Source organism: Plasmodium knowlesi, assembly GCF_000006355.2.
Source record: "Plasmodium knowlesi strain H genome assembly, chromosome: 4".
NCBI lineage: Eukaryota > Apicomplexa > Aconoidasida > Haemosporida > Plasmodiidae > Plasmodium > Plasmodium knowlesi.
The window spans coordinates 419,373-433,280 of record NC_011905.2 but is presented as its reverse complement, the minus strand read 5'-3'; the positions used below and the strand labels follow the sequence as shown (position 1 = coordinate 433,280).

The window sequence follows — 13,908 nt, the reverse complement described above, 5'->3', positions numbered from 1 at the left end:
TATCCTCTCCTTTATTTTCAAAACTTGTTAGGCACCTTGGGCTACTTGAAAAATTGCATGTCCTTTTAAAAGAGTACATCTCCACAAGGGCGCTTGAGCATAATGACACACCGTTCTAATGGAAACCAATTTTCCTGAACAACGCTTTCACAACATCGCAGTGTTGTGAACACACATATATATACACACACACACACACACGTACACCAACTGCACCGTTAAAAAAAAAAAACGAAATTCCCCTGCGGAAATGCTTTTCCCGTTTCTTTAAAAAAAACACATTTTTTCACTTAACCGTAACTGGGGTCTCCATGCGGGGCAAATGCGAGAAAGATCCCTTTACGAAAAGTGAACTTAGACAAGGAAAGGTGTTCCTACTGATGGCAGGTTCGACAGGCAGAAATACAACTGTACTGTCTGAGCATGGATATACTTACCAATTTTTCAAAGAGACGAAAAAAAAAAAAAAAAAAAAAAACACACATATATAAACGTATAACTGAAAGTCACTTAAAATACACACTCTGGTGTACGAATAACAGATATTTTTTATCCGTTCTACGCAGGAGTAATACGCCCAAAGGATTTTCCCTTTATGTGTAACGCCAAGCATGTCATGAGAATTCAACACATTTTGTAAGAAGGAAAAAGGAGGAAATTCTTTTCACAAAAAAAGGAAAGAAATGTTTGTGAATAGCCAGAAAAGATAAAGTTAAAAAATAAAAAAAAAATTCCCTTTTCAATTCTGCGTATTTTTTTTTTTTTTTTTTTTTTTTTTCTTCCGCTTTATGAAACGCCAAATCGTATGACCTATGTGTGTATCATTGTGAAGCCTACTTTAAGAGTACCCCTGGTGAAGTTTTTCCAAAAAAAAAAAAAAAAAAAAAAAAACAGAAGAAACAGAAGAATGGAATATAAATTGTCACTTTAAGATGAGTTACTCGAAATATACAAATCACATTTTGTGTAAATGTACAAAAAGGGGAAAGGGAAAGAAGTGAAAAAAAAAAGAAAAAATTTACACATACAAATTTTTGCAAACGTAGGCACAAAGATACATGCGCGAGGAACAAGGTTATATAATGCGAGTGGTTCCATAAGAAGTCTTACTTCCGTTTGTCCTGCGTCAGGGGAAGTAAACTGAAGAGAAACACAAAAGAGATCCAGAAATTGGAAAATTATGAATGAAAGGATACTAAAAAGTATTTGGAAGTGTGAGTCATCATGTCTATTAAGCAAAAATAATTTTAACGCAAGTTTGGTTTCCACATTTAAAATATCACGATGTAGCACTTTACTTCGGGAGGGTAAGAAGAAGTTGGTGGCACTTGGCGATAAGAATCAGCATGTCGTAGTACACGCAAGTAAGGAAAGGAATTATCGCCACCGGGAGAAGAACCAACTTTTGGATGATGGAGCAGAGGATGTCTGCGCCGGGAGCGCACACAATAATAGGGGAGGGAGCCGGAGTGGTGAAGACCCGCAGTTACAAGGGACACACTACACCTTCCGCTTTGACAAGGGTGCCTCGATACTCCGCGGTGGGAGAAACAGGGATTTCTGGAAGAAACCACCTGTGAGTTTGTATTCAACCGTGACAGGGAGGAAAGATGAACGCGAGGGAGGAGAATCAGGAAAAAAGGATGCTGATGCAGGTGAGGTTTCGCATAAAAATAGTGAATCACTTGGGAAGGGCGAACCCGAACCCCCCATGTGTAAGAAGAAGCTACGTGATGAAAAAGACAATCAATTGGGTTGCAAAGGGGTGGATGATAATGGCGACACGATGCAGAACGAAAGGGGAGAAAAACCTTCAGATGACCATAACAGTGATTTGCAGAGGAGTGACTGCTCCCAAAGTAGGAGTGACGAGGGAAAAGACGAACTAAACGAAAAGCTAAGAAAAAAAAACGAATTAAAAAAAGTGTTAAACATAATATTTTGCTCATCCATTCCCATGATTGGATTCGGGTTCATGGATCAGTTTATAATGATTCGTTTGGGAGATATTTTCGATGCATCTATCGGAGTGTCCTTCGGAATATCGACTCTGTGTGCAGCTTCCTTTGGCCAACTCTGCAGTGACACGTTTGGAATATTTTTTGGTTACTTCTTAAATTATTTATTACAAACTTATAAAGTTATCCAACCAACCAAATACGACGTAAAAAATAAAGTGTATCAACATTGCACCTTAGTGGGATCTGTGTTTGGGATTCTACTAGGTTGCGCCCTTGGTATGTTACAACTCATTTTCATAGACACAACAAAGAGTGAAAGATTGAAAAAAAAAAAGGAACTAGATTTTATATTTCAAATGGTTATGTGTGATTGTTCCAATATTTTAAACTGCGAAGCATCCACACTGTTTCTCTACGATAAAGCGAAAAATGAATTATGGAGCAAAGCCATACATGGAAGAAAAAATATCATAAAAATATCAGCCAATAGCAATGAAAAAAGTTTCAACCTCTGGGTTCTTCGAAACAAAGAAATAATTAACTGCAAAGATGTCGTAAATAATGAATTGTATAACCCTGCACATGATGAAAAATTTAATTTCAAAACCAGAACCATTTTAGCGGCACCCATCTTAGATCGAAATAATGAAGTTGTCGGTGTTCTTATGTTCCTTAACAAGCTAAGATCCCATGGTGGATACTTCACTCGGAATGATGAAAAGCTAGCCGAGATGATGAGCAAACATATTTCCATATTTATGGAAAAATTCAATTATATCAGTGAGGGCGATAAAAAAATGATCATCTTCGATAAGGAAAAGAATATATCCCGCGAGGGGGAGGAAGAAGAGGAAGAGGAGGAAAATGATCCACCTGTACCCAACAACAGTTTGAACCACAATCAAGCCGAAGGTGAACTGACCAGAGAACACACACATGAGGGAAATCAAGCGCAAATCAAACAACATCCACTTAAAGAACGGAAAAGAAAAAGACCCCCCAAAAAGAATTTAACCTATCAAATTTCGCAAATAGATGAAGATGATAAAATATTCGATGAAGGAAGTGAGAACGCAAACATAAAGCAGTTTGATGAGTACTATGAGGGGAAGACGGAGGATGAGGAGGAGCAGGACGATGTGTACGACGAGGAGGAAGATGACGACGATGAAGAGGAGGTGGATAACCCTGCACACCAGGGGTCGGAAGAGGGTTGTAAAGCAACCCAGCCTAGTGAGGGGTCCATCGAAAAGGAGCAGACTGACAAAGTGGACGAGAAATCGCGTGAAATAATAAACCTGTTGTCCACTTCAAAAATGGAGGAGAAGAAAAATGAGCAACCAGTTAACCATTTCTTAGTGGAAGATCATTCTAACCATAGAAAGGATCATCTTAATCCGAGGAAAAATATCTCAAAGGAGTACCAATCAGATCCAGTGGATTGCAAGGTGGAAATGATTAAGGGGGGGAACGACCAACATGAAACACACAAACTGACCATTTTGAACATAGACAAGAAGTTAACAGACCACGAGAAAAAGAAGATTCCCTCTTCGTTCGTAGATTTCAACTCAGGGTGGTCTCTTCCCGTATCGTCCCATCCGCCCACTATTGTAGGAAGGATTACTAGTGACAAACTCCCCGATGAGCGTAAGAGGAACAGTGACGTCTATCCCCATCCACCCATCCACCGCAGCGACGAAATCGATCGCACCAAGGAAGGAGAAAAGGAACCCACCAATTTTGACACACTATCCATTTTCCCCAATGTAGAAATTTTTTTTAAAAGTTACCAAAAGGGTAAGTATAATTTTTACGAAAAAAATTTTGAGGAAAATATTAATTTGGGAAATAGGTGGAAGAAGCTTAGTAGAACTTCCTTACGTACCATGTTGAGTGATGGCATTTGTGCAGAGGGAGAAGGCACCGTTGGTGGATCAAATTCGGAAGTTAGGTATCCCCATGTTGAACTGGGAAACCATTACCGTAAGGGTGATGCAGGTGGCCATCTGACCGATGGGTCGTCTTCTTACAATAGTGGTGTTACTTCAGATTACACATACTACTACGACATCGAACACACGAGCGATTACGGAAATTTGTACGTGAAGGACTTCGCCAATGGAGTGACGGCGAACTCTGCATTTGAAAATGAGCGAAAGAAGGAACAAAAGGATTCCATTGAAAGTTACCACCGCGGATACAACAGCGCCATTCTGAGCGAAACATTGTGTAGGAACTCGTCCCTCTCCGTGGCAAGCGGAATCAAGGAAGAATCTTTCAGAAGACACAAGCAGAATTACGTTCACGCCAAGGAGGTCTTATTAAAGAAAGTAGCACTTCTAGAAGGAGCGGGAAAAATGTATAGTTCGAGTGCATACAACTCAGAAAAGTACTTTTCACACATCCACTTTGCGAAAATTTTTAACATGGTTTCTGAGAAAAAAATGAATATAAAAAATTTCAAAATTTTAAAAAATATCTACAAGTATAATTTAAGTAAAATTTTTAGTAATCATTACAAATATATAATTGTGAAAAAAAAAAAAAAATTACGAAAATTTTGTTACACACTTAAACATTTTGACATTTGCAAAGTGGACCATTTCTGGTTTAACATATATTGCCAAAATGAATTGAAAAAAATATTCTTTCGAAATTTACACTTTATAATTGACTTACATAATACACGCATTGTAGATTTTAAGCTCATCAACAATTATATCCTTCATAAGATTTACGAAAATACAACTGTCAGTCGTCTCGCACCAAGCACATGTTACAATATTAAAATAATTGATTTTTTCTTCAGAGAAAATTTGTACCTTTTAAATAAAAGCACCATGAATGACATTATTTACAAGTATATAATTTTTTACTACTGCAGAAAAAAGCTGAGGAAAAAAAACTTTAACTATTACAATTACCAGGATATGTACATTGCGGAAAACTTCTTCGGTCAAAATACTCACACCAAGAAGGTCCCCAAAATTCTGGATGAGGATTTGGGGAAGAAGAGCGCAATAATCACGGTGGACAGATAAGCATCATATGGCGGTGCAGTTTGCCGAGGGTTAAAAAAAAAAAAAAGTGTCATGAAGAGGGAGGCACATTTGAAAACATCGCTTCATGTTTCACAGGATGTGTTACCCCTATTTGCCGTTCATTCGTCCTTTTATTATTATTATTATTATTTTTTTTTTTTTTTTTTGTGTAGAAGCGGAAAGTTGCGGATGCGCACATTTTTGTAAAATTTACCAACGGGGAGGGGGGCCTACATTTGGGCACATGTAATTATTCTGTCCCCCAAACGAGCACACCTTATCTGCTCAAAAAAAAAAAAAAAAAAAAAAAAAAAAAAAAAAAAAACTGTGTGTATGTCTATATACTTCTTTTAAATTAATTTGTTCATAATACGTACGCATGTTTTATTTCATTTTCGTTTTGCAAAAATTTCTCCAAAATGTACAGTTCACACATTCAATGGCAAAATACGCGCATGTCATACGTAGTTACATATATTCCCAGGCATACGCGGAATTGTTAACGTTTCTGCGTTTTTTCCCCAATTGGGGAAACTCCCTCCCCTCACCCGTTGTGTATATCTCTATATCGCCTGGTTATTTTATGAATGGCTTGTTCTGTAGTGTTTGTTTGCTTTTTTGCTAATTTTTTTTTTTTTTTTTTTTTTTTTTTTTTTTCGTTTAAGCTGCATTGTATATTTCTCCCTTTGGGCAATTCCGTTGGGTGCATCACTTTTTTTTTGTTTTTTTTTTTTAATTTCCGTGCACGCTTAGAGCAATTTTAACGAGCTGCAACTTGGGCAAAAACGGACTGCCGCTTTTCCATTTTTTACGTTCCTCTAACGCCTTCCTCGTTCCGTTCTCTTTTCTACACCGTGCAGCCGTTGCGTGTATTTTCCGCACGCACCAAAGTGACCTTTTGGGTGGTGGGGGGATATACCACAGCCTTTTTCTTATTAACTTTTTTTTTTTTTTTTTTTTTTTTTTTTTTTTTTCCTTTTTGTTAAAAATTTGATTTACGTCCTACTTGGGTTCATGAAGAAGATTCGGTTCATTGTTATCCAAGAGGAGAGGAAATAATTTGCTACTAGCTGTGTTTCTCAAAAGTGATAAAATAGTGTAAAAAAAAAAAAGGTGCAAACAAAGTAATAAGGAATTGGCGAACGGAAAACGCGCGAGAGCTCCTGCGCCAAGGTCCCCTCTTATAAAGGCAGTTCCCCCTCCACTAAAAATGATGGGAATAATAATTCTCTTCAGCATTTTCCTCATCGCGCTTACAATATTGCTAAGAGCCCTGCAGGGTACAAGTGGAAATGCTAAAGCGATCCAAAGGGGCAATGATAAAGTTAAGGGCAAAGGTAAAGAAGCCCCTAAAAAAAAAAAAAAAAAAGATAATGGTACTACAAAATGTGTTGCCAATACGCACAGAAGTGTAGACAGAAGAACTCCGCATGTGATGTTTGATAAAACTGTTTTTTCGCTCAAGGGTAATAACTACCCCGTAAGTGTATGCCTAAATGGAGAATGTGGTAGGTGGAATAAGAGAAACGCAATCTACTGAAAGCGAGGAACCATTTTTTTTTTTTTTTTTTTTTTTATCATATGTTATGGCTTTGCGTTATCACTGAGAGTTAGTCTGACCTGTCCACACCGTTGCTCTACCGGGGTATATTTAAACCCGGCTTAATTTCCACCCGGCTTAATTTCCACCCGGCTTAATTTCCACCCGGCTTAATTTCCACCCTGGTTTACTGCTCCCCTCACTCCCCCCTCCCCCTGTAGGAACAATTGCCATCAGCTGCAACAACGGTAATTTGCAATTCCACAAGATTGGCAAAGATGGTTCGAACAAAATAACCCTAAGCAAAAATCTAGACGAGGTGTACAGTTGCATAGCCATAAACGAAGAGGCAACATATCTGGCAGGGGTGAACGAATTATACTCAACGCTACGAATTTTTAAAATAGGAAAAGTGGAACAAAGTATCAAAAGCATTTCTCCATCACTGGAAGGGAAAACAGAATTGCACAAGAAAGATGTGAAATTCCTGTACATTCATAAAAGCTCTTTTATAATTACCGGATCGGAGTTGGATGAGACGGAGGTAAAAATATGGGACATGAAGGGAGATCTTTTAAAAATCGTCAGCATCAAACAGGTTTATAATTACGACTATGCTGTTTCGAAGATGGCTAGGTGAGTATCGGGCGTATTCCCAAATTGGGTCTTATCCGAAGAAACATATTTTATCTCTCTCGCCTTTTCCGTGTCACCATTTCTACGTACTGTATCTCCCCCCCTCCTCCCCCCGCCCCGTGTAGATTCTTCGCAGTCGCCTGTTGGTCCCCTGATATCAAAATTTTTGAGATAAAAGAAAAGGAAAATTATTTTCACAGCATAGACAAAGTCATGGATTTAAAAACCAGTTCGGGAACCAAGTGTGTCTGCTTCAGTGACAACGAGGAAAAGGCATTCCTAATTGACAAGAATGGAATTCTCGCTACGTATAATTTGAACGTGCGCTATAAGGTAAGAGCGCATTTCTGTTACATGTACATGTGTATATGCGGAAGTAACTATTTGCACATGTACACATGTTTGCGTGTCACTGCCAAGTAATTCTTTCCACTGCTTTCTTGCAGCTCCAAGAGGAGTCCAAAATTTTGTACAAAAAGGATTTGAAGGAATATCACTTAGGAGATTTCTCCAGAATGTGTAAGGCCACGACCACGTATATGTTGCTCGCGCTTTACAGTTATACCACTTTTTTTTTTTTTTTTTTTTTTTTTTTTCACATAAAATATTTATTTATCCATTTGTTTTTTCTTTGCGCTAGGCCTGTCGGGTGATTCGAATCACATCATCACAACTTCTGGGTGCAATGTGTTAATTCTGAAGCAGGACGATTTACAGGTACGCGTTGTTCGCGTTAGCTCTTATGGGAACGAACATACTCAGAAAGTGCAGTGCGCCATTTAAAAAAAGTGCAAATGCCATGGGGCATAAAAAAATAATTACCACAAAAACTGCTACTCATACATATCACACCCTTCTGATTATTAGCTTGTAAACAAAATAATGGATGCCCATCAGGATGAGATTTTTGGAGTCCTCCCCATGCCAGGCACATCCCGTTTTGTTACATGGGCGGTAAGTTGAGAGCTCGAGCACGACGCGAAGGAAGGAGGAGGAGTGTCAACAAACGCATATGCTCATGTCTGCATATTCGTGTATACGTGCACACTACACGTATGCCTTCCTATGCGCAACCGCAAAGGAAAGGATAATATTCTACGACTTAAGTAAAACACGAGTAGTACCCTTTTTGCCTATGTGGGGGGCATTGTACATATCCATATTTACCACTCACTCACTGCCTGCCTGCCTGTTTTTTTTTTTTTTTTTTTTTTTTTAACCCGTCTCCACCAGAATGATGGCACTGTAAAGCTATGGGATACCTCCAAAAAATAACGCACATAACGCAAAGGAGGAAAGAAAAAAAAGAAAAAACATGTTGCTCGCTGTAGCCTGTTTAAACGCATTTTTTCTTGTGTGGTTCATTTTTACCTTTTTGAAAAATAAACTGAGCTATAATACAAGCGAAAGACAAAATGGTCCTGTCGAAATTGGAGTGGTCCTGGGCTCGGGAGGTCACACATTCGAGATGTTACAGATATTGAAGCTCATCAAAGATGGCAACATAAGTTTTCACTTTTTTTACGCAAATAATGATCCATTAAGTAGGGAAAAGGCAGAAAATGCTTTAAAGGAATACAAAAAGGATTTCTTTGCAATCCCAAGATGCCGAAATGTTGGTGAGTCGTACATACGGTCATCAATAAAACTAGTTTTTGCATTCATTTATTGTTTATTTTTAACACACAAAATGAACAACATGAAAGTGTTGATGATGAATGGCCCAGGAACATGTCTGCCTGTTGCATTTTCCCTCTTATTCAGAAAATATATTTTTTTAAAAAAAATAAAAATTGTTTATTTGGAAAGTGTTTGTAGAATATATTCCCTCTCCCTGACTGCAAAAATCTTGTATAATTTTTCTGATTTATTTGTTGTTTTTTCTGAACATTTGCAGAAAAGGTACAGAAAGGCCAAGTATTATGGCTACTTGTTCTGATGCAGTTTTTCTCTGGCCAAGTTGGTCTGACTACCTGGCGAGTCTTTATTCACACTTTTATATCGTGTGTTTATATTTGCGTTTCTCACCAGTGTCACCACTGCCATCACGTGTGGGAATACATATTGCATATTTTTGTGGTTCATAGCCAGTACAACTGTGTGATGGAATTCTTCTTCTTTTTTTTTTTTTCTTTTTTTTTTTTTTTTATTAATTAAAATATTTCATGCACTTTTTGAGGAATTCGTAAAAACGAAACAAAACCTTTTGTGTTCTATTTTTTTTTTAAGTGTTAGCAAATTTGTAGTACAAAAAAAAAAGGAAAGTAACTTCTTGCATGAAAGGGATCTTATCCAGCTTAATATCAAGTGGAAACGCTCACCAGGGGGGTTGGAAAAAATAATGTGGGTGAGACGCACACGTGTGACTGTACAACCATTTTGATACGTACAGAAAGGAGGGCACAGTGTGTCTGTGTGTATGTGCTTTTTCCAACATAAAATTAAATTTATTCCTATGATTGGTGTTTTTAAATGTGGTGGAGGTCATGCATATGTACACATGCCCGAGTTTCAGTTTCTTCCACGAAATATCCTCCTGTATATGCAAAACAACAACATATTCGCAAAATTGTTTGAAGAATCGCACATTTAGATTTGCCCATTTTATTGCGTCCGTGCTACCCTTTTCGCAAATTATGATGCATTAAAAAAAGGGGGAGGGAAAAAAAAAAAGAAAAGAAAAGGGTTGCCATTAAAATGATTAGCCTAGCAAATGTTCATTACCCTTGCATAGGTAGATCATGCTGTTCGTTTTTTTTTTTTTTTCTTCTTTTTTCTTGACGTGACTTGTACCATGTATAAATGATTCCTTAAGCGTTACATCACAGATGGTGTAAAATGCATTTTTCTTTAAATCATGACGAATATATTTTAGCATTTGCTCCCTATAAGTACACATTTTTTTCTTTTTAAATGTGACGTTTGTAGTAGTACCGCTGTTGGGTGAGATAACTTATTCAAAATGTTCTCATCATGTTCTGCGATTAAAACGTTTTAACTAGCTTTTTTTTTTTTTTTTTTTTTTTTTTTTTTTTTTTTTCTCCCTTACTGTTCAGGTAAAAAAGTATGACAATTTTAGCTTTGTTCATAACATTTTTTAGCTTTCTATGAGAGCAAACAATCGCAACTTTGCAAAAGTTCCTACCTTTTTTACATTTGAAGGATATCGGCTTTTGCGAGGAATAAAGGAACAACGTAGTTCAGAATAGGGCAAACGGAGGATATAATCGTTCGCACCTTCGGGACAGCCTAAACAGCCGAACAACTGAGCGCGTTTTAAGCAGATAGATCTTTGCACAAAAATAGGCATCATTTGTAACTGCATTAGCATCCGCACGTACACACTGGGGACGAACTTCGGCTATATTGCAAGCGCCCAGGGGGAGGGTGTTCATATGCACAGATATACCTGCGTATGTATACACACATTTACGTACTCAGGTAGGCAGGTGGTGTGACGGAATTTCCGCTTGTGCGAAGACCCTCTTGCGTATGCTCACAGAGGACGTAACAATAACAAGTAAAATGTGTTGTGGAAAAAAAAAAAGGGGAAAGTTGCCAAAAATTTCACGAAAAATGACATGGGAAAAAGAACAAAATGGGAATATCGTTACTTGAGAACAAACAGAGGGGTGTACATAGGAGGCATAAAAAATAAAAAAAAAAACGGATGGGGAATTGCAATCAACAACAATGGAAACAAATACGAGGGGCTCTTCCAGAATGATGAAAAACACTTGGTTGGATCGGAGCTTCTCTGTTGCTTGCATAGCCATAGTTACAAACAGAGAAAAAAAAATGATGACCGAAATAGCGAAGACGAATTTGCACAAGGAAATGTCTGCCTTCATGATAATAGGTATATTTACATAGGGGGGTACAGAGAAGGGAAAAGACATGGAAATGGAATTTTAATTGACTACAACACGTATGCTATGTACAGCTGTATATTTCTGAGGAACGAAATAATATATAAAGATATTTTATTTTCTGCGGTTAATAATATTCCGCCCCAATATGACAAGTACAGATTGGCTGCGTCTTTTCAGGAGAAAGGAAGGGATAAGAAGGGGGGGGCGCACAAAGCGCGCCCACGCAGAAGAGATAGGGTCAAAATGGAAGGAGCATCCAAGGAGAGTGAATATGATGATAACGCAACAAATGGGTGTTACCTTGACGGAGGCGTCGTTGAAGAAGAAAATCCTACCAATGGAAATACCGAATTGAATGGAAAGAACAGAAGGGAACGAAGCGTGCATTCCTTCATAGAGAACCAGTACAAGTACAACATTTTCAGCTACGTCCACTTTTACCAACAGTTAGTGAACAAAGTAAAGAAGGAAAATTCGCGAGAGCTCTTTTCCCATTCTGCACATACAAAGGAAGTATACATGGGGGAGAGCAAAGGGGAGAAATTCCCAAAAAGTACGTTAAAAAATGGACAGGAGAAAAAAGACAGAAATAAGTTTTGCCCTAATGGTAGGAAGAGCAAAGTACGAGGTGTCACGTCTGCACAGAATGGCTCAATGGACGAAACACCTAGTGACAAACGCGAAAAGGAACAAACAGATAATTTTCCCATTAAAAAAATTCACAACAAGTTTGGAAATTTGGAAATGGAGAAGATGCTGATGGAACCTCTTGGAAAAAATAAATGGGTAAATGGTATCTCCAATGAAGAGACCACGCGTGATACAGAGAAAGGTAGGTTGGAAATATGTGAGGGAAGTGTACCTCGTGATGGAAGTGGATGCAGCAATAACATGGCGTATGTCAGTGGCCGAGGAGTTATTCAAGAAACGGATTGGCTTGAAAAGAGGGAGGAACTTCTACCAAATGAGGATTGTGCCATGTGCAGCAACGCAAATTTGAGGAGCACACAGGGTGATAATTTAAGGGACTTGTCCACTGCCGAGGATGGCATTTGCGTGATGGTAGAGAAGGAGGAAGGAAATAAGGTATATGTGATGGGAATGGGGCAGCAAATCCTCCAGAAGGAAAACGCCGGTGGCATTGCGGCTGAAGGAAAATTCGCTAACGACCAGTTCAGTGAGCAGAGTATAGAAACTCCCACCGTGGTGAGCAACATGGAAAGCAAGGACTCAGAGGAAGAGCGCGCCGATGGGAACTGCTCGGGTGTACCCCGTGTTACCGTTACCCAGGTGAGACGTGAGATGATGGGGGAAATCCTCGGGGGGGAGAGCAGCACAAGCGGAGGTAGTAATAGAATCAATAGAAAAAGTGGTGGAAAGTTGGGGAGGAGGGAAAAGATCAATCTGGTGGAGGTGAATAATGACGGTTGTAAGAACACTCTGAAAAGTGTAATAAGCGGCGTGATCAGTGGGCCCGATAGTAGGCATCCCGTGAAAGGGAATGAAGATATGGAGACAGCTGCACATGACAGGAAGAAGGTTAACCACAAAGGGGATAACGGTAATAGTAACCCATTTTTGAAGCAAAGGAGTGATGATGATGAGCTGAGGAAAGAAATAGAAAATCTTCTTCCAAGATGGTTAAGGAAGAAGAAGAAAAAAAGATGTCTGTCATGTGCACAGAACTGTGTATACTGGGATGTATTTGAATTAAATTTTTTTTTTTTTTTTGTTGGAGTTCCAAAAAAGGCGATAGAAATTTTTATACGAAATGAGATGGACGGTTATTGCCTAAAATATATGGAAGAGAAATTATTAAAATGTATGGGTCTACACGACAAGGTAGTAAAGAAGTACGTAATACTGTGTGTGCAGATTCTTCTACGACTGAGGGAAAAGTATAAGTACAGAAAGAGGAGCAGAAGAGTAAATGGCAATGTCATCCAAGAGGACGCATTCCTTCTTAAGAAGAATAAATTACACTACCTAAATTTAATAGGCAGGGGAGGTTATAGCAATGTGTACAGATGTATATATGGAGATAAATTATTAACATACAATGATGACTATTTTTGCATGAAATATTCAGTTAACAATATAGCATTAAAAATATGTAATAATAAAAAGTATAGTTATGAGTTTTTCTCCGAAATGGATATTTTGTCGACCTTAAGGCACCCTAACGTTTCCCTATTCCTAGGTGCACTAAAATACCCCCAAGGAATTGCTCTAGAATATATAAACTGTGGAAGCATATTTGACCTAATACATAAGCATAAGGTAAAAATAGAATTAAGAGACATCATAAAAATGGGAAAAGAAATTGCCGCCTTTATGTGCTTTCTGCACTACAAGGGTATTTTACATTGTGATTTAAAATCATCAAATATTTTGTTATCCATGTCGGGGGAAATTAAAATTTGTGACTTTGGATTATCTGTACATAACTTTACTAAGAAGCCGAGGTTTCTTGGAATTGTTGGTACATACCAATGGACAGCTCCAGAAATTTTAAGAGGTGAAGGATACACTGAACAGGCAGATGTATACTCCTTTGGAGTAATTTTATGGGAAATGGTACATAGGCAAATCCCCTTTCGGGAACTGAAACACCCTTTGGATATTATTGCATGCGTTGGCTATGCTGGAAAGAAGCTTGCCATCAGCAGAGCCATTGCACCCCCCGTCAGGTATATTCTGAAGAGGTGCCTGCATAGAAATAGGCAGAAGCGTAAGTCCTTTTTTTTTTGGTCCGAGTATTTGGACATGTTGCGCGAGACGTGCGTGGTGGAGAGCGACACTTTGGTACAGTGCGTTTGATCAGTTCGTTTGATCAGTTCGTTTGATCAGTTCGT

At 38.4% G+C, this 13,908-nt stretch overlaps 4 protein-coding genes across 4 annotated transcripts; all 4 read left to right on the top strand.

Moving 5' to 3' along the window:
• Positions 1-1,180: 1,180 nt before the first annotated feature.
• On the top strand, positions 1,181-5,005 carry PKNH_0409800 (GAF domain-related protein, putative; the record flags this gene model as incomplete). The annotated part of the gene is made up of 1 exon (XM_002257886.1): positions 1,181-5,005. One exon carries the CDS (start codon positions 1,181-1,183, stop codon positions 5,003-5,005), a length of 3,825 nt encoding a protein of 1,274 aa, XP_002257922.1.
• A 1,210-nt stretch (positions 5,006-6,215) lies between these two features.
• Positions 6,216-8,456, top strand: PKNH_0409700 (WD repeat-containing protein, putative; the record flags this gene model as incomplete). The annotated part of the gene is made up of 7 exons (XM_039113861.1): positions 6,216-6,513; positions 6,767-7,181; positions 7,307-7,514; positions 7,628-7,700; positions 7,822-7,898; positions 8,049-8,135; positions 8,415-8,456. 7 exons carry the CDS (start codon positions 6,216-6,218, stop codon positions 8,454-8,456), a joined length of 1,200 nt encoding a protein of 399 aa, XP_038969473.1.
• Positions 8,457-8,496: 40 nt separating this feature from the next.
• PKNH_0409600 (UDP-N-acetylglucosamine transferase subunit ALG14, putative) lies at positions 8,497-9,120 on the top strand (the record flags this gene model as incomplete). Its single annotated transcript, XM_002257885.1, has 1 exon — positions 8,497-9,120. The coding sequence occupies one exon, from the start codon at positions 8,497-8,499 to the stop codon at positions 9,118-9,120; it is 624 nt and encodes a 207-aa protein (XP_002257921.1).
• A 1,642-nt stretch (positions 9,121-10,762) lies between these two features.
• PKNH_0409500 (tyrosine kinase-like protein, putative) lies at positions 10,763-13,873 on the top strand (the record flags this gene model as incomplete). The annotated part of the gene is made up of 1 exon (XM_002257884.1): positions 10,763-13,873. The coding sequence occupies one exon, from the start codon at positions 10,763-10,765 to the stop codon at positions 13,871-13,873; it is 3,111 nt and encodes a 1,036-aa protein (XP_002257920.1).
• Between the last annotated feature and the right edge of the window lie 35 nt (positions 13,874-13,908).